Here is a 25,065-nt window from a genome sequence, read left to right on the forward strand (position 1 = left end):
ATTTTACTTGATGTAAGCTTTCTGCTATTTGAGAATTAGAGAGATCCACCCTGAACAGGTGGTGTGTATGGATACTACTAAACATGAATGTTCCTGTCTACTTATGTGATGAACGGTATTATCATACATTATTCGTACCCCACCTTTGGTAGATTGATTTGACATTAAAAACTGAGAAAATTATTTATTACATTGAACAACAAACTCGAAGAGAATTTACAAAATCTAGTGAATGATTTATGCAAATATTTCCTACCAGGATGATTTAGGGGGCTCAGTAAAAAAAAAAAGGTAATTTTCAACAGTTCAACATTTATCATTAAATTTTTCTGTCTAAGGCTAAATTCTAAAACTGGAAATATGGTGTAAACCATGTATGTGACATATTTTGTATATTATATATTTTCCATTCGGTATTCACCTTGTTTAGCGTGATGACCCGCATTCATTTTCTATGGAACTTAATGAATGGCTGAGTGTTTCCATCATATGTCTTAGCAAAAAATTAATTCAGTCATTCAGTATCCAAGGTATTTCTCAATGAATACCTTTTTATTATATAGTTTTTATTCATCATACATCCTTAGTTTATTTTTACCTTACCTACTTTTTGAATAAAAGCTCTCTAGTGCACACATGGATCAAAAATAATCCACATTTGTTTTCTAGGGTTTCTTTAAAACTAATCTTAATTTTTAAGGCAAAAATTAATTATGGATGTATGATGATCAACAACAAGATAAATAAGGAATACCTTAAATTCTATGTTCCCATGTTGCGCATTAGAGGGCGTGTGCATATGTTAAGCATCAAAGGGTTAAATATGTTACAAACACACTGAAAATAAACATAGAGAATAAGTAATATAAATGTAGTGTAGCAGTGGTTATAGAGTGTCACACAATTTTAAAAATCAGAATTAAGTTGAAGTGATTTCAACACAACACAAAAATATCAGGGTCTAGAAGAGTTCCACTCAACTTATATCCACAACCTTCCACTAAAGAGGAGCTTGACCTAGTGTCCTTCAACCACAGACACAGCTTCTCTCCTCTCCGCTAAAAATAAGGTAAAATAGCCTTTTTGAATACTGAGCTAGCACTGCTAGCTACTTTAGATTGAATTGATTTTAAATTCAATATAATCATAAATCATTTGATACAAACTGACCATATATTTTAACACATTCTTGAAGTGGGCGTGTCAGAATACGGTGGATAATAAAGAGGCAATGGGCTTTTAATACATTTCCAAACTTTCTAGTTTTTCTGGAATTATCTGGAATCTGTAGCCAAACACCACCGGTCCATTTTATTAATAGCCACTGCACTTTACACTTTGGATGGCAATGCCTGTTACCAATTATTCCTCCCTTGTTTCCTACACACATATAAACACACTGGTTTGAGTAACATTAAAAGCCTGCAACACTTTGTAAACTTTCCCAAGCCATCACTCACTCAAAGTAATAATTAATGAGCAATTTGACTACAGCCATCCTATGACTTTTGATCTATCTATCTATCTTTAAAAATGACATAATATTTAAATACATACAATGTATTTTTTGCATATATGATCATAAAATTAAACAGTGATAGTAGGTACAGGTTTATAAATGAAAATCACCAAAACCAGTATTTTACAGTATCAAACATTGCACACAAACATAATCCTTGGAGCAGCTAACAGCCTTAAATGGAGTGTGCAGTGCAATCTTGTCCAGGGGTTCCACATCTCCTTCTCATTAGATCAATACATATATCTAGTACAGAAAATGTTTTGATTTATAAAGTTTTCTAGCATATTCTCAAATAGTTTTAGGATGCACAATCTTTTTTTCTTCATATCTTTTCTTGAATTCTTGGAAGGTGCTGGCTGACACAGAAGAACTGGAGGGTAAAGTGGACTTAAGCTTTCCTTTCTTCTTAGGGCTGACACACCAAACGCCTATTACTATGACAAAAACAGAGAATATTGTTCAACATAAATAATTAGTGCATTAAACATTATAAACCAGTATGATTAATGAAAAGTACTCTTTACCTAGATTTTCCACTGTCCTCTTCTTTGGCATTTCAGTTTCAGTTTTTTGACCTGGCATTTGGAGGGAAAAAAAATTAAGTTGACTAAAGTCTAAGAAACAATCAATCAACACTCAGAAAACCAGGAATGCATGTTGTGGACACTTTATATTTACCATAAGCTGCGTCTTTAGACTGATGTGCTTTCATCAAACTGCCACCATCTCTGAAGCTGAAAGTTTCTGGCAGGATTCTGTAATCAAGCATGGAACGCTTGCTTGATTCATGTTTACTTTGGCCCAAAGGGCAGGGTAGCTCAACGGACGAAGCACTTGATTTACTCTTGTTATGTGCATACAGTCCTTTCTTTCTCCTGGTAAGACTAATTGAATCAAGTATCCTATTCTTCTTTTTATTCCTTTTGGTGGAATGTTTTTTATTCTTTGACTGACCATCTGAGGTTTTCTGTTGCTCTGTTGGGGATGGAATTTCTGATTCATGTGTCTGAATGTGTTGTTGAGTTGACAGCAAGTTCTTCATTGCATCAAATGCTGTAGGGGTGATACTTTTTTCAATTTCAAAAATATCTGCAGTTTCAGTTCTTGATTTACTTCCGTTTTTTAGCTTCCTTGACCATTGTTTATCGGGAAACATCTGTGTAGGTGCTAAGCTGTTCTGCCAGGATTTCAAAATGCGTTGTTTTGCAGTTTGCCTCCCAATGGCATCATTATTTAACCTGACTGCATTATTCACTCTTACATTAAGAGTTGCTGGAGGGAAATGCTCTGTATCAAAAGATCTGATTCCAAAACCTGTTTTCTTTTCAGGATTATTCCTTGTTACTCCTACTGTTTTATTGTGATTCAGACTAGATAATCCAAATAATGCCAGATTTACCGTCCGTTTCTCCTTCTGGACCTCTGGAGTCGTGATCATTTTGTTCTTTTCTTCAACTTGAAGATCTGAACCTGTAGGTGTTAAGGGGAAAGACGAGTCCCCCTGTGACAGGTCCTGACCGAGGTATGGAATAAGGTCAGACTTTGCGACTAACTTGCTGCAACTGGTGTGGTTGGTGGTTTTGTTCTTGCAGGAATCATGTGCCGGCTTTCCCTTCTTGAATTCACGTGTCCCACCTGTTCTAAGGGGTTCATTCATTTGGTGCACAGATATTGCACTTGCTATTTTACGTACATCCTCATAATCTGTGATTACCTCCTCAATCTCAAGATTATCTGTGTTGGCATCACTTGGAATGTTGCTGCTCTCTTCAGTCACTCTTTTGGCAGTGTTTTTCTTACACGCACATGGAACGTTAAATGCATACCCCAAATCCTGGAACCATTTAGCAAGACAGCAGTACTGTTTGACTTGTTGTGCGCCATCATTTCCAATGTTATTCTTAGCTAGCTTCACATTAGTATTTATCTGCGTGTCATCCTCAGGAATAAAGTCACAATGATAAACAATGACTTGGTCGGTTTTCTCTGTACAGGTCTCTACGGAGACATCTTTGTGTATTGTCTTGACATCTTTCTTTGGCTCAGTAAAATAAAGTTTCTTGGCTGTTTCTGGTGAAAGAACGTTTATTTCCAAGAAAGAACAACAGTCTGTTGAATCTGCATTGTTACAGTCTTCTAATGAACAAGTCATCTCAGTTGTGGGCTGGTCTTCTTCTGAATTTACATGCATGCAGTTATCACTCATCGCAAGTGATTGCTCATTCAAAGACCTCACTAAAGAGACTTCATTTCTTGCAGTTTTATTTTCAGGGAGTTCCTCTCCTTTTTCACTGTTCACCGTTACATTCTTACTGTTGTCAGGACACTCAGTTAAAGTTGGCTTACTTAAGCAATCAAACACAGGCTTCTTTGTTTCGACTGGTCCTCTGTTTGAATAATCGTCTTTATGTTCAACATCCATGTCCGTCGACTTATCTGTTAACACTCTAGCAAGATCTTCTTCAACACTACAGTTATTTTCATGTACAGTCAGTAGAGGCTGACTTTGTGCCTGTGTTGATGTTGCTGCCACATAATTCTCAGGAACTTTTACATTTTCATCTCTTTCCATTCTTATTTCATCATTATTGACTTTGGCTGTGCTCTTATTGCAATCACTAGGATTCAACACTGAAGACTGGAATGATTCTGACTCAACTGTGGGTACCACAGGGTTTTGCCTAGTGTTGTGAAGATCCTCTGCAACATGGTCCAAGTCCTGCAATGTTCTACATTCTTGAAGTATTACAGAATTTCTCTTTCCACTGTAAAGTTTAACTTCTTTCATGATATTGACATAATAATCTGATTTAGCAGTTTCACAAAGTTCTTGAAAATCTTCATTCCAAAACAACCTAAGAATCTCACTTGAAAGGTCTGCAAAATGGACCTCCTTACGAGACATTGACTGCTTTTTCTCCAAGTCAAACATTAATCTTTGCAACCTCTGAAGAGACCACTGTTCATTGTCTTCAGTGACCGACTGACTTTCTGAACCATTAATATTTCTTTCATTTGTCGTGGTAACATCTTCATGAATATGGCCAGCACTGCACTGATTATCCATGTTAGATGATTCTTCTCTCATACAGACACTAGTCGAGGACAAAGGCACAGAGTACAAACTGTCTCTTTGGTGGGACGTGTCTTTAGCCTGAATAGGAGCTTCTGGTCTGGAGCACTGAGAAAATCCAGTCTCTGGCAAACACTGTGTGATCATTTCTGGTGAACCATGATTTGTTTGTGCCACACTAGAACTTGTGCTACTGGAAATCAAGTCACTTTCCTTTGTTGTTGGGTGCAGCAGTGCAGGTTCAGGGTGTGGGCCAACAGGTCTTGCTTTAACACCTTCTTCACTAACTTTAGAGTCCTTTGTGGGGTTCGTTAAGGACTTAAAACATTCTACAACTTCCAGCGGTAATGGAAAAACAATAGCAACATTTTTTTTGTGCATGTACACTTGCTGATAAGGCTGCACAGGTTTAGACCAAGTCACAGGATGGCTCTTTTCAAACTGCTTAGTAAAGGGTCTTATGCCATTATCCAATGTGCGTTTTACACACAATTTATCTGGACTGCCCGTTTGATCCACTGTTGAAACATTGTTTTTAGCAGAAAATTCATATCCAGGATTATCCTCAGTCACTTGAACCAAATACTTTTTCCTTTTTTTGAGTGGAACACATTCCTGCATCTTACTTGCATTTAGATCATCTGGCATTTTGCTGCCTTTATTCCCAAGACCAGATTGATGTGAAACACTGGGATGAATACTGATATCAGTGTGTGCTCTTTGTTGGATGCAGTCCTTGGGCAAGGCATTAACATTGCTTACTTGTTGATGGCAGTTTTGCATACTGCTGTGGGTTGCACTGTTCAAAATTCTATGTACAGTCAAGTTTAAAGGAGCAATTTCCCCCAAGAACAGTCCTATATATCCACGTTGGTTTGAGTTCTGCCCAGCACTGCCTTGATTTGTGTTCTCCCTGCAACCAGAGTCTTTTTTTCCCATTGGTGCCCATTCAGAATGACAAACTTGTGCTTGGTATACACAAGATTTATCAAGGTCTTGAGGCTGTGATGCAATCTCGTCACTGGTAACTGATGACGTTTTTTTCCAGTGGCATTCCAATGCTGTCTGTTCCTCATGTGAATTGTAGTGCTTTCCCTTCAGAATGGTCTCAAGGATTTTTGTGTTATCTGCACAGCAATCTCCACATCCAAGCTTTGCCATTGTTGACACCATAGATAATGTAAATTATCTTGGTGATTCTGATCAATGTCCCAAGCGTCTGACTGTTAATGCAATCTGTAGGAAATAAGGACATAACATAAGTTTGTAAAACTCAAATCATATATATATTTTATTTTGGAAATGTATGTGTCGCCTACAAAAAGTATAAGGACACCTGCTCATTTATTATTCCAGAATTATATTCATTCATTCATTCATAAAAGCATATGAAAAAAAGGTTTATCCTGCTTTTGTTAAGAGTATCTGTCTCCACTGTCCTGTTTTAGCTTGGATAACCAGGCACAATCCTCAGCTGCCCCTAAACTCAAGTCACAGACAGACTTAAATACAGGTATCACAAACTGCATGCTAGGTATATTCATTCATTCAGAGGCCTTAACACTATGAAAAAGTCAATACAAATAAAGCAATAACACAAAATACTGGAAACTGAAAGATAAAATGATTGTCACATTTGTCTTTCCATTTCTGGCTGATCAGTAAAAGGATCCAGTTCTAATGTGAATAGTGAGTCGTGTGATTCATTACCCCACTACTTATAAGCAGATAGTTGCTTTCTGAACACATAAGTGGCTTAGGTATTTTTAACTGATATTTGTTTGTATATTTATTAAATCCCAGAAGTGACATTTCGATGCCACAGTCATGTTTAAACAATACAATAGGAATAAAAACTGTTTGATCATTCTTGATTTATCATGTAAATAATCAGTATATTACTCTAAATTACCACGTTCAGATACCTGCCTCCTACGACATACAGGATTAACCACTACTTTTGGTGGAGTAGTCATACTCCCTGGGTTAAGCCCAGCATCTGGTCTAGTATCCCCATCGGGATTTTCAGGATCCCAAATATATAGTCTCGCTCATCATCATCAGAATTCCCAAGATCATCATCCCATTTCTCTGGATTCCAACCAGTCGCATCTGCGCTGGCTACAAACACACTAATCTTTTTCTTATCAGGCTTCGTCTAGTCAGCTTATCTTATACCACTCATGTAACACCATGCATTCCGCTTTGCGAGGGTCGCACGCCCCAATGCCTCAGATGATTACTGTGCTTGCGCTTCTTGCTGTTTTTGTGCACGATGCTTGGTTTCGTGCTGCATACAATATGCGGAGTACAGAATCCACGGTCTCCTTTGCAAAGCTTTCAATTAGTCTTTCACCCTCAACTGAACCTTACGCAGACATGCTACCCCCTGCTCAGGCTCATCTTCTCTAAGCTCTCTAGACCAAGACTTGGGTAACCCTCCACCAGTCATAATTTTAAATTCTCCCCTTTAAGAAACACTGTATCTTCCCATTCAGGCAGCTCCTCTGGTTTGGGCTCCCGCTTATACTTGTGTCTAAACATTTTCTATTCTGCTCACTCGTCCAGGTATCCTGTTTGTGACGCCAATAATGTTGTGTGACATGTTTTGTAATAAGTCAAAACTTGTGGAGGGGAATGCAGAATAGTAACTACTAGGGGTGTGACGAGATCTGGCGAGATCCAGCGAGTAGGGGTGTGACGAGACACTAATATCACGAGACGAGACGAGACACGATAATGGGTATACAAGAACAAGACGAGACGAGATTTTAAAATAAAATTTTAAAGAAAATGTATAGAAAAAGAAAACTAGAGTTTTATTTGACAAAATCATATAACGCAAGCTTAACAGACTGGTTTCTCTCACACATTGATTCTACAAGAAATAGATATAAAAATAAAACTTTTCTAGGTCTTATATAGTGCAAACAATAAGTTCAAACCACAACCAGTCATATTAAGCCTATGGTTTGTGTTTTCTTCTCCTAAATTTCTTGTAATTTAACTATGCATAACCATAACCAGTCATATTAAGCCTATGGTTTGTGTTTTTTTCTCCTAAATTTCTTGTAATTTAACTATGCATAACCACAACCAGTCATATTAAGACTATGCTTGAAGTGCAAACAGAGACAGAACATACAGTACAGAGCTAAGGGATTAGTACAACTGCCTATGAAACAGTCACGCGTACAGTATTTACTAGGGCTGTGAATCTTTGGGACAGTAAGAGCACTGGAGCTTTTTAACCTCTTAACATGCCAAATATGATATTTAATATCTGGCTGTGTTTATGAATAGTTATAGGTTCAATATAGACACCCAATATACCATTTTAAAGCTTAGAATCTCTACTTTTCAGTTATATAGCCTATTTAGCTGTATCTCCTTTCAGAAAATAAACATTTAGGGCGAAATATGCCTTGGTTATGAAAATATTAAATCATAATTTTCATATTTCCGTTTATCGGACGTCCATATTTGATCGAATGCGGACATGTTATACACCATTCAAACCGTCTGGCTCTCCGGATTCCGAAACTGTGCTCTGTTTTAGTGTAGGATGTACGGTCCCTGAATTAGAGCTGAAAGAGCGCGTTGCAGCGCGTGTTCAGAGTTGAAAAATGCACAGGTTTGGTCCTGTAGTTACCTAAAGTCACTCCCCCCACCCCCCCAACACCCATCAGCGCGTCCCCCACTCTCTTACCTTCAAAAAGAGCCCAGACTCAAGAAAATCCATCGATCCAGTCTCCTATAATCCACAGTTATATCCACCCCGCGCGAGGAATAATGTGAGACGGAATCTTAACTTTAATTACGAATTAAAAGCATTTTATTCGACGCTGCTCCGATTCTGGCCCACAGCCAGACAGGGCGGAGCCTACTGGACATGACGGTATGAGAATGAGGTCTCTCAGCCAATCAGGTGGCGAGCTCGGCCAGCTGAAAGGCTAAGGAAGAGAGATGCTTGGCCATAGAAACTTTCTGTAATAGATTTTCCACTGAGCAGAACAACCGCTCTTAAAGAGACAGTGCGGATTTCTGTTTGTATATGAGTAGTAAGTAAGAGGTTAACTGTACCGCGGAGCTTTTTAACTGTACCGCGGAGCTTTTTAACTGTACTGCGGAGCTTCTTAACTGTACCGTGGAGCTTTTTGACTGTGCCTCGGAGCTTTTTAACTATGCCGTGGAGCTTTTTGACTGTACCGCGGAGCTTTTTGACTGTACCGCGGAGCTTTTTGACTGTACCGCGGAGCTTTTTGACTGTACCGCGGAGCTTTTTAACTGTACCGCGGAGCTTTTTAACTGTACCGCGGAGCTTCTTAACTGTACCGTGGAGCTTTTTGACTGTGCCGTGGAACTTTTTAACTGTGCCGTGGAACTTTTTAACTGTGCCGTGGAGCTTTTTAACTGTACCGTGGAGCTTTTTAACTGTACCGCGGAGCTTTTTGACTGTACCGCGGAGCTTTTTGACTGTACCGTGGAGCTTTTTAACTGTACCGCGGAGCTTTTTAACTGTACCGCGGAGCTTTTTGACTGTACCGTGGAGCTTCTTGACTGTACCGTGGAGCTTTTTGACTGTGCCGTGGAACTTTTTAACTGTACCGTGGAGCTTTTTGACTGTACCGCAGAGCTTTTTGACTGTACCGCGGAGCTTTTTGACTGTACCGCGGAGCTTTTTGACTGTACCGCGGAGCTTTTTGACTGTACCGCGGAGCTTTTTGACTGTACCGCGGAGCTTTCTGACTTTACCGTGGAGCTTTTTGACTGTGCCTCTGAGCTTTTTGACTGTGCCGCGGAGCTTTTTAACTGTGCCGCGGAGCTTTTTAACTGTACCGCGGAGCTTTTTACCTGTGCCGCAGGGCTTTTTACCTGTGCCACAGGGCTTTTTACCTGTGCCGCGGAGCTTTTTGACTGTGCCGCGGAGCTTTTTGACTGTGCCTCGGAGCTTTTTAACTGTACTGCGGAGCTTTTTGACTGTACCGCGGAGACTGTACCTACTGTTTTTTCCCCCGACAGACAGGTTTAAGCTTGACAAGAAATATTGTCACATTTTAATCTAGCAAGATCTCGTGCCACGAGATCTCGTCACACCCCTACCGGCGAGAGAGCAGCGGGACTCGCTCTCTCATGTAAACAAATCCACACGGAAACACGCGGCTGTTATCGACGACGGCAAAATGATCGCGATAAAAAAAAATTATCGTACGATATGTCGATAACATAGTTATCGTGACAGGCCTAATTACAGCTAATAAGAAAAAGTTTCTCAGAAAATTTTAATATTATACAAGACCAATTGGTACTTTTGGCAAGGTAAGCAGTGTGCCAAGCTGTAAAAGGAAATCTACATCTACATAAAAGTTGTCAGCAAAGGGGAGCATGAAGTGCTGTAAGATTTTCCAGGAAAACCCTGCACTGACTTTGGACTTTGTAAACATAAAATTGCATGCTCAAAACTAATCTGCTTGCTTAAAGGTTTGGCCTCAACACACAAACGATGCACTGTAAGTCTGTAATCACTCCATTTATGGTTGTTTTATGAAAACTGCAACTGGTATGTATGCGTGTTTGCCTGTCTGTGTGTGACGATATGCATGTGTATATGTGTGTGTGTGTGTGTGTATCTATCTGTGTGTGGCTATGTGTCTTCATGTCTGACTATGTGTACATGCAAATGTGTGTTCGTCTAGCTGTCTGTGTGGGGCTATGTGAGTGTGTGTGTCTCAAGTTATCTCACCTTCTCTCCATAACAGGAAAATGGGTCAAATTGCACTCCTTTCAGTGGTACCACTGATTGCATTTCTGTGATTCGGGGAACTTTATTAGGACAGAAGGCACTCACAACTTAATATCCTTATTTGTATATCACTTGTGTTTCTGTTTGGCTAGATACAGCTCTAATTCCCAATAGTGTCATTTTTAACCATATAGTGGTAAGTAGGGCTGGATATTGAAATTCGATACCAAAAATGAACTGACCAAAATGTCTCGGTACCAAAAGCTCTAAAAACAAGTGCCCATTTTCAATACTTTGCATGAAACGTGCAGAAACGTGCCAAACAAGGAGAGCGTGCATAGTGCGATACAAAAAATCGCCATGGTGCCCTGGCGTACACAAGCAGAGAGAACGCAGATCATTCTAATTGTCCACACATCAACTCTGCTCAAAATAAAGTCTGTGAGCGTCTGACTTGGTTATTTGGCTACTTATTCCACAAAAGACTTGATATAACACAGTGGACCAACCCCAGCAGATGACATGGCTCTCCAAACCATCACTAAACATCAAAAACTTTTGGATTTCATTTAGAAATCAAAGGACCAGAGTCTGGAGGAAGAGTGAGGAGACACACAGTTCAAGCTCCTTGAGGCCTAGTGTGAAGTTTTCACAATCAGTGATGGTTTGGAGAGTCATGTCATCTGCTGGTGTTGGTCCACTGTGTTATATCCCAAGTCAGTGCAGTGTTTTCCTACGAAATGCTTACATCACTTCATGCTTTCCTCTGCAAACTTTTTATGGAGATGCAGATTTCAATTTCCAGCAGGGCTTGGCACACTGCCCAAAGTCATATAGTCTTATATAATGTTCAATTAGCTATGCTGGTCAAGAGTTAGTTAACAAGCCATCCTACCAGCATATTCTTTACTGGATGACCAGCTGGTCCTGAGCTGGATTTTTTTTAGCAGGGTTCACTTAGAGATAAAGGAATAACAGCATCTTGTTAGAACACAACACTGAATAACAACTCCGCACACTCCTGCTGGTGGTAGATAAGCATGTATTCTCTTTCAGGCAATTGGCCCCAAAGCGGCGAGCAAATGACAGAGAAAGCGGTTGGCTGCAATGCTGTGATAAAGAGACAGACTTTGACTTGTTTAACCTTGTTCAATGTTGTAGACCCTATCTGGGCTGGATTAGTTTCTCAGGGGGACGTCTGTGGAAATATATTTCACAAATATTTCACACATCTCTTGCATTCGTCTGCAATTTAAAAAACAGGAGGACGAGTGAGTTTTTTTGGCTTTCTGGGTCACATCAAATCACTTTCAGTAGCTCCTCCATTTCCACTCGCTGTTATTTTATGTGGATCTCTATGGAAACTCATGCCCAAAGTGTGATTAGCAAATTCTTACATCACTGCATGCTTTCCTCTGCAAACTTTTATGGAGATGCAGATTTCAATTACAGTTTGTGGCAGTGGACAAATAGCTATTTTATAAAACTAGAGTGACAAAACTCAGATGCGCGTTCGGACAGGACTAAAATGACTGGAGGACCATTGAGTTCAGTGAAAAACAGTAGGTAATTCAGCCTGTAATTTTCTCAGGGGACGTCTGAGAAAAACTGCAGCTACTTTGGGCATGTGTGCTCACTGTATGCCACCAAAGGTCTGTGTTCACTACTGTGTGCTGTAGAATTAGCTTTCTTAGCTTTGTGTTGCATGTTCGTTGATCCAAGGATTCAGACGACACGGAGATTGAGAGTGAACAAGTATGATTTTATTTCAGAATTCTGGGAAGAACATACAGGCATGAAATCCTAGCCTAAGACAGGACGTCACCCCAGTTCTTCTGAACCTCGGCATTTCTGACTCCATCTTTTATACCCTTTTGTGACGTACCTTTGGTTGCTAGGTGGTTGCTAGGCATGAATGAGTAATATTTCTCATTTTTATGCTTATCTTTCCAAATATGGTATATCATACATTATACTTCAGTTTTCCAGACTTTCTTAGGAACCGAAAGCTGTCTTGACCTTTGCTTCTGAGAGATTGTAGGTGGTCCACTTCCCTTGCCAAGGTGACAAGGGAGAATCAATTTCCCCTTTGCGACATGTCCTAAGGTCAACAAGGCACGGTTCCTCTCAATTCATACTCTCTTTTATTGATAATAATTTTACTACATCTACAGTAAGATCAATTAGTTCTACTACATCTACAAGATTAATTAGTTAGTATATCTTTAACAAAGCTTGAAGCTGCATGTATAATTTTGTAGACGCAATCTTTAAATGCAAGGTTACAAAATGTATGTTATTTACTGGCTTTTAATCTAGCTCTCCTATGTTGACCTTTTCCTAGAGCGTAGGAGTAAAAGAGGAACTCTTTTAGTCTGCTAGCCTCTGTAACCTCAAGATGTTTACCAGTAAAACGAGGAAGCGTGCTTTCTCGGTTGGGCCATTCAAATGCCAGTGAGACACAAATCATTGCTGCTAATATGAGAGGCATAGTGATTCAATTAATCAAATATAAAATGTGTACGTGTGGATTGGTGGCTAACTCTTGATTCAGTGATTAATGATTAGTAGAGTATAGATTTATAGCTTTCATAGATCTATTTGTGTAATATGTGTTTTAATCATAGTTAAGGCTTTGGCTAGCATGATTATTTTAAACTAAGCTTGTTATTTTATAATCTTCCACAGTGCACAGATGAGTAAAAAAGGCAGAGACCATATTCCACCAGTAGCTACACCATTCCAAGTATGGTGTAGCTACTAGTGGTGCTACTAGAGGCACTAGTGGTGTGCCATATGTGCCATGCAATAATATCGCCAACATTTTTGAATATCGTGAATGATATTATACCGTGAAATATTGTCCCACTTTACTCAGCCCTAATTATCACATTTTGCAATTTCTAAAAAAGGGAATTCACAATGTTATCATTTGTCATTATATATCTAATAGAGAAAGATTATATCTGTCCAGTATTATTTATTCTACTTTAATCCTGGATATATGGAGATATTTGGAGTACATTATTAGTATCATGACATTCTGAATCATTGACTTCTGATACAATCTGTTAAAATTCGTGTTTGTTTTTAATACCACAGTTAGGAGGTTGTCATATCATATTGTATGCAATAATTGAATTTAATTTTCATTTTGTTGCAGTAGTGTATTTAATGTTTTGTCATATCACCAATATTGTTATTGCAAAATGACCACGACATTTCTTGATATTATTTTAGGACCATAACCCACCCCTAGTAGCCATTGTCTTAAATAAAGTTTTTTTATGGTTTGAAGAGTAACTGTTTATTACACTTTGGGTGTATTTACAAATATCTTTCAGTTATGATTACTTATCTTAGTATCTATAATTACATAATCATTGTGTGAAACCTTGTATTTTATATGCATTAACCAATACTCACCTTACATTTGATCATTTTTACTCACAGTGTATTTTACACGCATTTATATAGAAGATTAACCAATAATCACAATGCATCCTTTACATATATAGTAAAACATTGTTTGATCAGGCATGTGACTAACACAGACTTTATTATGACAAATTAACCCACACGATACATAAGGCGTTTACTAACACATAGGGTCTATTGTATGGCGGTCTAACCACGCGCCACTAACACATTAACATATAACACATGAGATCTATTGTGAGACTTGTGTAGCTCATGCTTGAAGCATTTCGTTTACTGCATGTCTCTGACTAACGACCATCAATCATCAGCTAGTGCACTCTGGATGAACTAAATTGATACAAAGGAGGCTTCGGGACGAACAGTGCGGCCTTTCTCTCTGTGCGTGCAAAGTCCTTCACCTACCAAAGCGGGAGGACGCGCGCACATAGGGAGGGCGGCACTGTCTAATTACTGGAACAATATCACACTGTCTGACCGGACCCAGTCAATTCTTAAAACAATACCACACTGTCCGGCTGGACACAATCAAGGCCAAACACTAGTGGTCCTGTCAGACCTGTGAAACTTGAACACTAACACGTGAGAATATGCATACTAACATGAGATGATTTTAGCAACGCCTCATCAGCAGGCTTCACGTCATTTGGGGTATAAACATGGAGTCGGATCAAAGGGGGGTCAGGACTTCTACTGGGACGGCTGTTAACTGTCTTGTATGTATTGGTTCTCCTGAATTCAGTAATAAATACTTGGTTTGCTTTCAACTTCACTCCACCTGTCTACGACTCACTATCAAATGAACACGTAGGGGAGTTGTACCCCGGACGAGAGGTGGGGGTTAACCCACCTTTCATTTTCTTTTCTACAACAGGTTGTTGGTTTGTTTGTTACTAAGTTTTATTTAAACCAATATTAAAGTTAATATATTGTATTATTTGGTGTAGTGATAGCTAGCTACGGTAATCTGAAAGAAACTCGTTTCGGACATGTTTATAGTGGTAAAAACGTGTAAATTAAAGTTTACAGTCATCCCCATATTTCCTGTGTTTTTTTTCACAGCTCAAAACCACTGAAGAGTAACTGTTTATTATACCTTGGGTGTATTGACAAATATCTTTAATTATGATTACTTAACTTTAGCATCTATAATTACATAATGGTGTGAAACCTTGTATTTCATATGCATTAACCAATACTCACATTGTATTTTATACACATTCAGATAGAAGACTAACCAATAATCACAATATATATTCTTTACACATATAATAAAACATTGCTTTATCAGGCATGTGACTAACACAGAATGACAAATTAACCCACATGATACATAAGGCATTTACTAACACATAGGATCTATTGTATGGCGTACGAACCACGTGTTATTAACACATTAGCATATAACATATTAAATCTATTGTGTGACTAGGGTAGCTCATGCTTGAGGCATTTCATTCACTGCATGACCCTAACTAACGGCCATCAATCATCGGCTGGTACACTCTGTATGAACTCGACTGGTACACTCGGTACGAGACTAAATTGCTACAGAGGAGGCTCTTAGATCAAAGCGGCCTACGCTGTGTGGGTGCCTCCCTAAAACCGCTGCTTCAAAGCGGGGTGTGACGCACACACACAGATAATGCCACAATGTTCAGTTCTGGAAGAACACAGTCAAGGCCAAACACTAGTGGTCCGGTCAGACACGTGAAACGGATTACTAACACGTGAAATTATGCATACTAACATGAGATGATTTTAGCAACGCCTCATTAGGAGGTTTCACGTCATTTGGGGTATAAAACATGGAGTCAGATCAGAGGGGGTCAGAACTTATGCTGGGACGGCTGTTAACTGTCTTGTATGCATTGGTTCTCCTGAATTCAGTAATAAATACTTGGTTTGCTTCCAACTTCACTCCACCTGTCTGCGACTCTATCAAACGAACAGCGGAGTAAAGTTAGTTTGATATTCGATATTCAGCGGAGATTCGCCTTTCGGCCGTTCTCTTGCTCACAGGCAATGTCCTAATGTAACCAAATTACATTTTCCAAACCACAGAAGAACAGAGAACAAACTACAAACGTCAGATTTTCTGAAAACACCCAACTTTTCTGTTTCTCCGAGAATATTTACTGAAAATGGCAGGAATCGCTGCAGCGGGCGCTGAAGCTGTTAAGGGACCATCTGCAAAGTACGGACCCTGATTAAAAACGTAGACATTCACAGCGCCGTTTAATGCATTTCTACTGTAACACGCCCATATGAAATATAGATAAAAAAAATCATACGTAGTCTTTAGAGACACACCTGAAAAATAACTACAACTTTTATTTTTGAAAAATATGATTTGGTTGATTTTATATTAATTTTTTAATAATAAAAATTGCTACTGTACTGCACTAATATGAAATATAGAAATAAAATCACTTGTAGTCTTTAGAGACACACCTGATAAACATACTACAACTTTTCATTTTGAAAAATATGACTCGGTTGATTTTATATTAATTTTTTAATATTAAAAATTGCTACTGTAATGCACTAATATGAAATATAAAAATAAAATCACTTGTAGTCTTCATATTAGTACAGTAGCAATTTTTATTATTAAAAAATTAATATAGAATCAACCGAGTCATATTTTTCAAAACTAAAAGTTGTAGTATGTTTATCAGGTGTGTCTCTAAAGACTACAAGTGATTTTATTTTTATATTTCATATTAGTACAGTACAGTAGCAATTTTTATTATTAAAAAATTTAGGAAAAATCAACCAAATCATATTTTTTAAAATTAAAAGTTGTAGTATGTTTATCAGGTGTGTCTCTGAGGACTACAAGTGATTTTATTTCTATATTTCATATTAGTACAGTACAGTAGCATTTTTTATTATTAAAAAATTAATATTAAATCAACCGAGTCATATTTTTCAAAACTAAAAGTTGTAGTATGTTTATCAGGTGTGTCTCTAAAGACTACAAGTGATTTTATTTCTATATTTCATATTAGTACAGTACAGTAGCAATTTTTAGTATAAAAAATTTCATATAAAATCAACCGAGTCATATTTTTCAAAATGAAAAGTTGTAGTATATTTATCAGGTGTGTCTCTAAAGACTACAAGTGATTTTATTTTTATATTTCATATTAGTGCAGTACAGTAGCAATTTTTATTATTAAAAAATTAATATAAAATCAACCAAATCATATTTTTCAAAAATAAAAGTTGTAGTTATTTTTCAGGTGTGTCTCTAAAGACTACGTATGATTTTTTTTATCTATATTTCATATGGGCGTGTTACAGTAGAAATGCATTAAACGGCGCTGTGAATGTCTACGTTTTTAATCAGGGTCCGTACTTTGCAGACGGTCCCTTAACAGCTTCAGCGCCCGCTGCAGCGATTCCTGCCATTTTCAGTAAATATTCTCGGAGAAACAGAAAGGTTGGGTGTTTTCAGAAAATCTGACGTTTGTAGTTTGTTCTCTGTTCTTCTGTGGTTTGGAAAATGTAATTTGGTTACATTAGGACATTGCCTGTGAGCAAGAGAACGGTCGAAAGGCGAATCTCCGCTGAATATCGAATATCAAACTAACTTTACTCCGCTCAAACGAACACGTAGGGGAGTTGTACCCCGGAGGAGGGACGAGGCTGAAGTTGGCGTCTTATTCGCCAGTGTCTTATTCGGATTTTCCGGTCCACCTTAAAAAGTCGAAGTACCAATTATTTGCCAGTAGAGAGCAGGGTTGAGCCGAGCAAAACGAGTTTGGCATTTAGGGCATATTACACTGAGAATACATTGCCTGTTCTGGGTATTTCCAGTTGCCCGAACTCCAGATTATCAAATAGTCTGTTGAATTTGACACCACATTATGAAAATATAACTAGTATTTACATATTAAACTGTGAAAATCTTTTATAACTACAAAGATTACTGTACAGTTTTTTTATTATGACCCTGTGAACTTGGCATTTGAGAAGATTAAAGAAGAATACATTGCCTGTTCTGCATGTTTCCAGATGCCCTAAATCCAGATTCTCAAATAGTCTGTTGAATCAGACACCACATTATGAAAATATACCTATTAGACTGTGAGGAGCCTAAATAACTAGAAATATTACTGTACAGTTTTTTTTATTATGACCCACTGAACTTGGCATTTGAGAAGATTAAAGGAGAATAAATTGCCTGTTCTGCATGTTTACAGATGCCCTAAATCCAGATTCTCAAATAGTCTGTTAAATTTGACACAAAATTATGAAACTATACCTATTAAACTGTGAACAGCCTTTATAACAAAAAAAAAATACTGTACAGTTTTTTATAATGAGCCTCTGAACTTGGCATTTGAGAAGATGTCAGGAGAATAAATTGCCTGTTCTGCATATTTCCAGTTACCCTAATTCCAGATTGTCAAATAGTCTGTTGAAATCAACACCACATTATGAAAATATACCTATTAAACTGTGAATAGCCTAAATAACAAAACATATTACTGTACAGTTTTTTTTATTATGACCCTCTGAACTTGGCATTTGAGAAGATTAAAGAAGAATAAATTGCCTGTTCTGCATGTTTCCAGATGCCCTAAATCCAGATTCTCAAATAGTCTGTTGAATCAGACACCACATTACGAAAATATACCTATTAAACTGTGAGTAGCCTATATAACAAAACATATTACTGTACAGTTTTTTTATTATGACCCTCTGAACTTGGCATTTGAGAAGATTAAAGGAGAATAAATTGCCTGTTCTGCATATTTCTAGATGCCCTAAATCCACATATTCAAATAGTCTGTTAAATTGAACAGCTTTGAGAAAGGAACCTCAGCCTTTGCGTTGTGACTAAGGCCGGCATAATATATCTGTGTGTAAAAAATATTATTTTAAATAAATTACCTTTTTATAACTGTACATGCTTTGCAGAGTACTTTGTGCTGTGTAGATTGTTTCACAGTTGTGTCTGAATGAAATATTTCAGTGATAAACTAATAATGCAGTTTATACTCCATTTTGAAGTTATCAAAACTTTATATGTCATACATTGATTCAATAAAGTGTAATTAAAACGGATTTTTTATATTCAGATGGTCATACAATACTACCAGTTTTGTAATAGGCATGAATTTAAATAAGGCACACACTTGCATGACATATTGTTATAAAGAGGTGGGAAATAAGCATACATTTCAACAGACTGATAATGTGGAGTAAGAGCAACTAGAAATATGTAGAACGGGAAATGTGTTTTACTTCAAAGTTGTATTAAATGCCTAGTTCCGAGAGTCATAATAAAAAATGGTACAGTAACATACATTGTTCTTTAGGCAATTCACAGTATACTAGTTCTATTTTCATAATTTGGTGTCGAATTCAACAAACTATTTGTTAATCTGGAGTTGAAATATGCAGAACAGGTAATTTATTCTCCTTTTATCTTCTCAAATGCCAAGTTCAGAGGGTCATAATAAAAATATTTTTAGCTCTTTAGGCTAATCACAGTCTAATAGGTATATTTTCATAATGTGGTGTCTGATTCAACAGACTATTTGAGAATCTGGATTTAGTAGGGGTGTCACGATCTCGATATTTTATCAAAATCGAATCGAAATGAGGTCATGGTCTCGAGTATCGAAGTCAAAAAGAGGATCGACGATCCCTCCCGCGCGCGCTACGCAAATAGCGCAGCGCGCTACGCAAATGGCGCGGCACCCAACACAGCGCATCCTATTCATTTAAATAGAGAGAGCTGCTGCATGAGCGCAGCCCCGCCCTCAGTTCTGCTGTGTGAGAGACAGCTGCCTTTCAACCACGGAGGAGAAACTGAAAACGGATTTATAGAAATATAGACAGGGCTCTCAAGTTTTGAGTGTCGGCGGGAGTGTGATCACTGTTTTTTATCTGTCCAACGGGGGAGGGGGGGCGGGGGTTGGGCGCGCAGGTTTTGTATCTGTATCTAATGGAGGGGTGGGTGCGCGCAGGTGAGAGCGTGTGAACTCGCTGAAATGCGTGTGTCAGTGTGACTTGAGAACACTGACTATAGATCACAGTGAGGTGGATTAAAAATCTTAAACTTATAATTGACTACACCTGTTGCTTTCCATTGAATTAAAAAAACATCTTTCTCTCAGATAAAGTAAACACAAGCGTGTTTCTGACTAAAATAAAAGCTTTTCAGGAGAGAGATAAGTTATGTGTAAATATTTATAAGACAATACCTGACAAAATCTGTTTTAATGACGTTAATAAACATCACTGTGACAGCGCTAGTCACAGTTTCACCACATCACTTATCTAACCAGCCTGTACTGATTTCTGCCCCCCAATAATGCTTTCAATAACCTCTTGTAACCCCTGGGAGCCAGGGGTTACACTCTAATAGCCTTTAATAGTCTTCAGTAGCCTTTAAAAGACTTACCTGGCGGCCGTGGTGTGTCCACTAAACTCCGTAGTTATAAACATCCTGAGGTTAGCAGCGCGCTAACTGACCCTGTAGCCCGTGGCTGGGCTGTACTGAAGTAGTGACTGAGTGAAGAGAGCGGGGCTTGTGCTGCTGCTGCAGCTCCGACTAGTGGTTGGATGAAGAACTGCAGCTTCATGTAAGTGAGCAGTTTCACCAGCCATCTACACACAGCTCTGATAAACTGCTTGTTTTAATAGTGCACACTGTTGCTACCAAAAAAAGTCACTAGATGGCATTACCATATATATCTTAATAAATAATAATAATAATATTTATAATATTTATAATATTTATAATAATAATAAATATATTATTTAAATTTTATGAGGCATAAAATAATAACAAGAAAAAAAAACAAGAAAATCGAGAATCGAATCGAATCGTGACCCTCAAATCGAAAATGAAATCGAATCGAGGATTTAGAGAATCGTGACACCCCTAGGATTTAGGGCATCTGGAAATATGCAGAACAGGCAATTTATTCTTCTTTAATCTTCTCAAATGCCAAGTTCAGAGGCTCATTATAAAAAAACTGTACAGTAATATTTTTTTGTTATTTAGGCTATTCACAGTTTAATAGGTATATTTTCATAATGTGGTGTCTGATTCAACAGACTATTTGAGAATCTGGATTTAGGGCATCTGTAAACATGCAGAACAGGCAATTTATTCTTCTTTAATCTTCTCAAAAGCCAAATTCACAGGGTCATAATAAAAAAAACTGTACAGTAATATTTTTAGCTCTTTGGGCTCATCACAGTGTAATAGGTATGTTTTCATGATTTTGTGTCAAATTTAACAGACTATTTGAGAATCTGGATTTAGGGCATCTGTAAACATGCAGAACAGGCAATTTATTCTTCTTTAATCTTCTCAAATGCCAAGTTCACAGGGTCATAATAAAAAAACTGTACAGTAATATTTTTAGCTTTTTGGGCTCATCACAGTGTAATAGGTATGTTTTCATGATTTTGTGTCAAATTTAACAGACTATTTGACAATCTGGAATTAGGGTAACTGGAAATATGCAGAACAGGCAATTTATTCTCCTTTAATCTTCTCAAATGCCAAGTTCAGAGGCTCATTATAAAAAAACTGTACAGTATTTTTTTTTTTGTTATAAAGGCGGATCACAGTTTAATAGGTATAGTTTCATAATTTTGTGTCAAATTTAACAGACTATTTGAGAATCTGGATTTAGGGCATCTGGAAATATGCAGAACAGGCAATTTATTCTCCTTTAATCTTCTCAAATGCCAAGTTCAGAGGGTCATAATAAAAAAACTGTACAGTAATATGTTTTGTTATATAGGCTACTCACAGTTTAATAGGTATATTTTCGTAATGTGGTGTCTGATTCAACAGACTATTTGAGAATCTGGATTTAGGGCATCTGGAAACATGCAGAACAGGCAATTTATTCTTCTTTAATCTTCTCAAATGCCAAGTTCAGAGGGTCATAATAAAAAAAACTGTACAGTAATATGTTTTGTTATTTAGGCTATTCACAGTTTAATAGGTATATTTTCATAATGTGGTGTTGATTTCAACAGACTATTTGACAATCTGGAATTAGGGTAACTGGAAATATGCAGAACAGGCAATTTATTCTACTGACATATTCTGAAATGCCAAGTTCACAGGGTCATAATAATAAACTGTACAGTAATCTTTGTAGTTATTAAAGATTTTCACAGTTTAATATGTAAATACTAGTTATATTTTCATAATGTGGTGTCAAATTCAACAGACTATTTGATAATCTGGAGTTCGGGCAACTGGAAATACCCAGAACAGGCAATGTATTCTCAGTGTAATATGCCCTAAATGCCAAACTCGTTTTGCTCGGCTCAACCCTGCTCTCTACTGGCAAATAATTGGTACTTCGACTTTTTAAGGTGGACCGGAAAATCCGAATAAGACACTGGCGAATAAGACGCCAACTTCAGCCTCGTTTCATTTTCTTTTTTACAACACCACCAACGGCAAAAAACAAACGCATAACTTTGATAAGCTGAGAACAACTTTCAGAAATTGTAATTTAAGTAAAGCTAAATGTGCACAGAGGTTTATTACTCCTCTGTTTTGTCCGAATCTGAGACATCACGGGTAGGGTAACTGCAGCTCGTCTTACTCTGAGATTAACATGTTGCTAGTGAACTCAGTCAGTTCACACGTTAGCTAAAAGTATGGAAATGCTGTAACGTTTATAACTTACCGCGTTTTGAAGAAACATCAGCCTCATTTACTTTCCTCAGCGCGTGTTGTTTGGCGGTCTTTCTCACACAAACTCTGAATAAACTCTGAATAAACTCTGAGCAGACACCTCCCACATTCTGCAGGAGGAGCTAGGTGAGTGGCTGATCCTGTGGTCCATCCCTCCTATATCTTCTCTGCTGCCCCTCTCAGAGCGTGGGGGAGCTGAACAAAGGAATTTATTGTAGGTAGGTTAGTATTTTTTAGTTCATTTCACCATTAAAAACCTGTAGGAGCCATGGAACTGTGAGCCTCATTCCACGGACATTTTAGTGAATAATTCACCCTTTGCAATGCTTTACAACTCACTAGCTTCATTCAGTTAAAAAAATATTATAAAATAATGTTTTAGCATGGTTTAACTCGGTTTAATGATGATTTTTCAAAATTTAGTATGCACATACTTCTTATTTTTTGTATACAGTGGCTCAGAAAAGTATGTGAACCCTTTTGAATTTGGCATAAAATGTGATCTGATCTTTATTCAAGCCAGGGCTATTGACAAATATAACATGCCTAAAAATACAAAATTGCATGTTTTTATGGAACACACTTATACAATACACTCAAAGTGGTAGAGGAAAAATAATTGAACCCTTATAATTAATAGATTAGACATGCACATTGTTCAGGAGGAAATGTAACCCTTTTTTATGGTGGAACTGCTTTAGCTCTGTCATATTCCTTGGACGCCTCAAGTGATCTGACTTTCATCCAAGCCAGTGGTATTGACAAATATAATGTGCCTAAAATAATAACACAAAAAAATATTTTCCAGGTCTTTAATGAACACTTCAAGCTGTTCTGCAAAATTAAGTGAACCCTTTTAACTTGTACATCGTTTAAGAGAAATCTTAACCCATTCTTTTTGGCGGAACTGCTTTTGCTCTGTCCTATTCCTTGAATGCCTTAATTCTCTCTTGAGTCAATTCATAATATCCATGATCTTGGCTCTGACTTGGCCACTCCAAAAGGTGGATTTTTGTTTTGGTGTTTTAGGTCATTATCCTGTGCATCACCCAACAGTTTCAGGTGATGGACAGACACTCTCACATTATCCCATAGAATTTTTTGATGTGGATTTACGCTCCCCTGAACGATTGTAAGCTGGCTATACTTTATGGTTGGTATAACGTTTTGAGGCTGATGTGCAGTGTCTTTTTTTATTATGCTAGATGTAGTGCAGCAGTTGTTCAATCTTAGTGTTATCTGTCCACAAAACAGTTTGTCAATACTGTTTGTCAATAGTGCTGTGACGCTTTAAGAACGAGATGTGTACATCTAAATAGCTTCATTTGGCTTTGAATCCTAGACTATTATTTATTAACACTCCATCCTTCAATGACTGCTCACAAGTTTCTTTAACTGTGTTACCAACAGTTTTTCTTGTAAAGTCGTTTTTTCCCTTTTTATATCCTATGTTGGGGGGACACAAAAAGGGCAGTCTGGCTCTGCATCCTCTTGATGTTGAACCAGAATATGGAACCAGCGAACCTGTGATGCAGGCGGCCAAGGGCCGGGCGTTGAAGCCTCTCCGGGCAAAAGTTGTTTACAAACCTCACCTCCATTCACAGCTAAGAGCAGCAGAAGCAGATAAATGAATGAAAATTAGGGTGACCAAGCGGCCGTATTTCCCTGGACATGTCCGTATTTCACGTCCTGTCCCGTTTTTTTTTTTTTTCAGAAAGTGAGGAAATGTCCTGGTTTTTAAATTACCTTCATTGGACCAGAGAGCAGTAGACAGCGTGACTGTCAGCGTGGAACCTTTCCTCCCCTCAACCTATTCTGATGCAGAATTTGCACCACATATAAAACAGGGGTCAGAATTTCAATGCGGTATGCTGATCGCTCTCTGAGTGTAAATTCTGCTGCCGCTTGTCAATAAACTTGTAAGTGTTTCAACTTCACTTTTGATCTCGAGAGTCTTCATTCTTCACCATACAACGAACACGCAGGGCTGAGGTGTGGTAAAGAGTTCCAATCCAACACTCTTATCAACATTCCTGCACAACAATACACTGTTCCTTTCTTTACTATACCTTAGCCGATTCACGCTGTTTTCAACCAGCAACCACTGTTCATAATAGATACACCACATAGGCGGTGTGCAGTACTGGTACCTGTATATCTGTATTGGAGCATTTCACAGAGGTGATTTTCCTTTCCAGTCATATGTTATGTGTTTGAAAAAATGATACTCACCATGTCACACTGTGTAAAGAGCACAATTCCAACTTATTTATACCAAGTGCTATAATGTTCTACAAAGCCAGTACAGATTTATTACTGTTGTGAGCAAAAACAGGACAGAGTTGGGTAGTAGAATGGCTCTCATGTAAACTGCGTTCTTTAAACTGCTCTCCTCTTAATCTCTTGTAACAAAAGTTCCATCACAGTTCCCCAACACGAGGTTCTGTGCAAAAAGTTTTCCTGTTTTGGTCATCAAACCTGGAAAAGAACTGGTTTTATACTTTTGGTAGTCATTTTGGTTCATCACTGTCCAGCCTGGTGGTGGTCTTGTAATCTGTCAGTGCTTTAATTTAATTCCACATTGTGTAAAATGT

At 37.9% G+C, this 25,065-nt stretch overlaps 1 protein-coding gene across 1 annotated transcript; it reads right to left on the bottom strand.

Moving 5' to 3' along the window:
• Window positions 1-169: 169 nt before the first annotated feature.
• Window positions 170-22,604, bottom strand: si:ch211-106e7.2 (uncharacterized). Its single transcript, XM_007246591.4, has 4 exons — window positions 22,464-22,604; window positions 2,201-5,831; window positions 2,047-2,097; window positions 170-1,956 (listed from the first exon to the last, which is right to left on the bottom strand). Exons 2-4 carry the CDS (start codon window positions 5,766-5,768, stop codon window positions 1,811-1,813), a joined length of 3,765 nt encoding a protein of 1,254 aa, XP_007246653.3. The 5' UTR covers window positions 5,769-5,831; window positions 22,464-22,604; the 3' UTR covers window positions 170-1,810.
• Between the last annotated feature and the right edge of the window lie 2,461 nt (window positions 22,605-25,065).

This window comes from Astyanax mexicanus, chromosome 2, assembly GCF_023375975.1.
Source record: "Astyanax mexicanus isolate ESR-SI-001 chromosome 2, AstMex3_surface, whole genome shotgun sequence".
NCBI classification, from domain to species: domain Eukaryota; kingdom Metazoa; phylum Chordata; class Actinopteri; order Characiformes; family Acestrorhamphidae; genus Astyanax; species Astyanax mexicanus.

What these genes read in the sequence shown, in the direction of transcription:
- si:ch211-106e7.2 (XM_007246591.4), bottom strand. Translation starts at nt 5,768, where the DNA reads ATGGTGTCAACAATGGCAAAGCTTGGATGTGGAGATTGCTGTGCAGAT. An exon ending in GTCTAAAGACGCAGCTTATG is followed by an intron (nt 2,098 to 2,200) that starts GTAAATATAAAG and finishes TCCAAATGCCAG; the next exon opens with GTCAAAAAACTGAAACTGAA. An exon ending in GAGGACAGTGGAAAATCTAG is followed by an intron (nt 1,957 to 2,046) that starts GTAAAGAGTACT and finishes TTTTTGTCATAG; the next exon opens with TAATAGGCGTTTGGTGTGTC.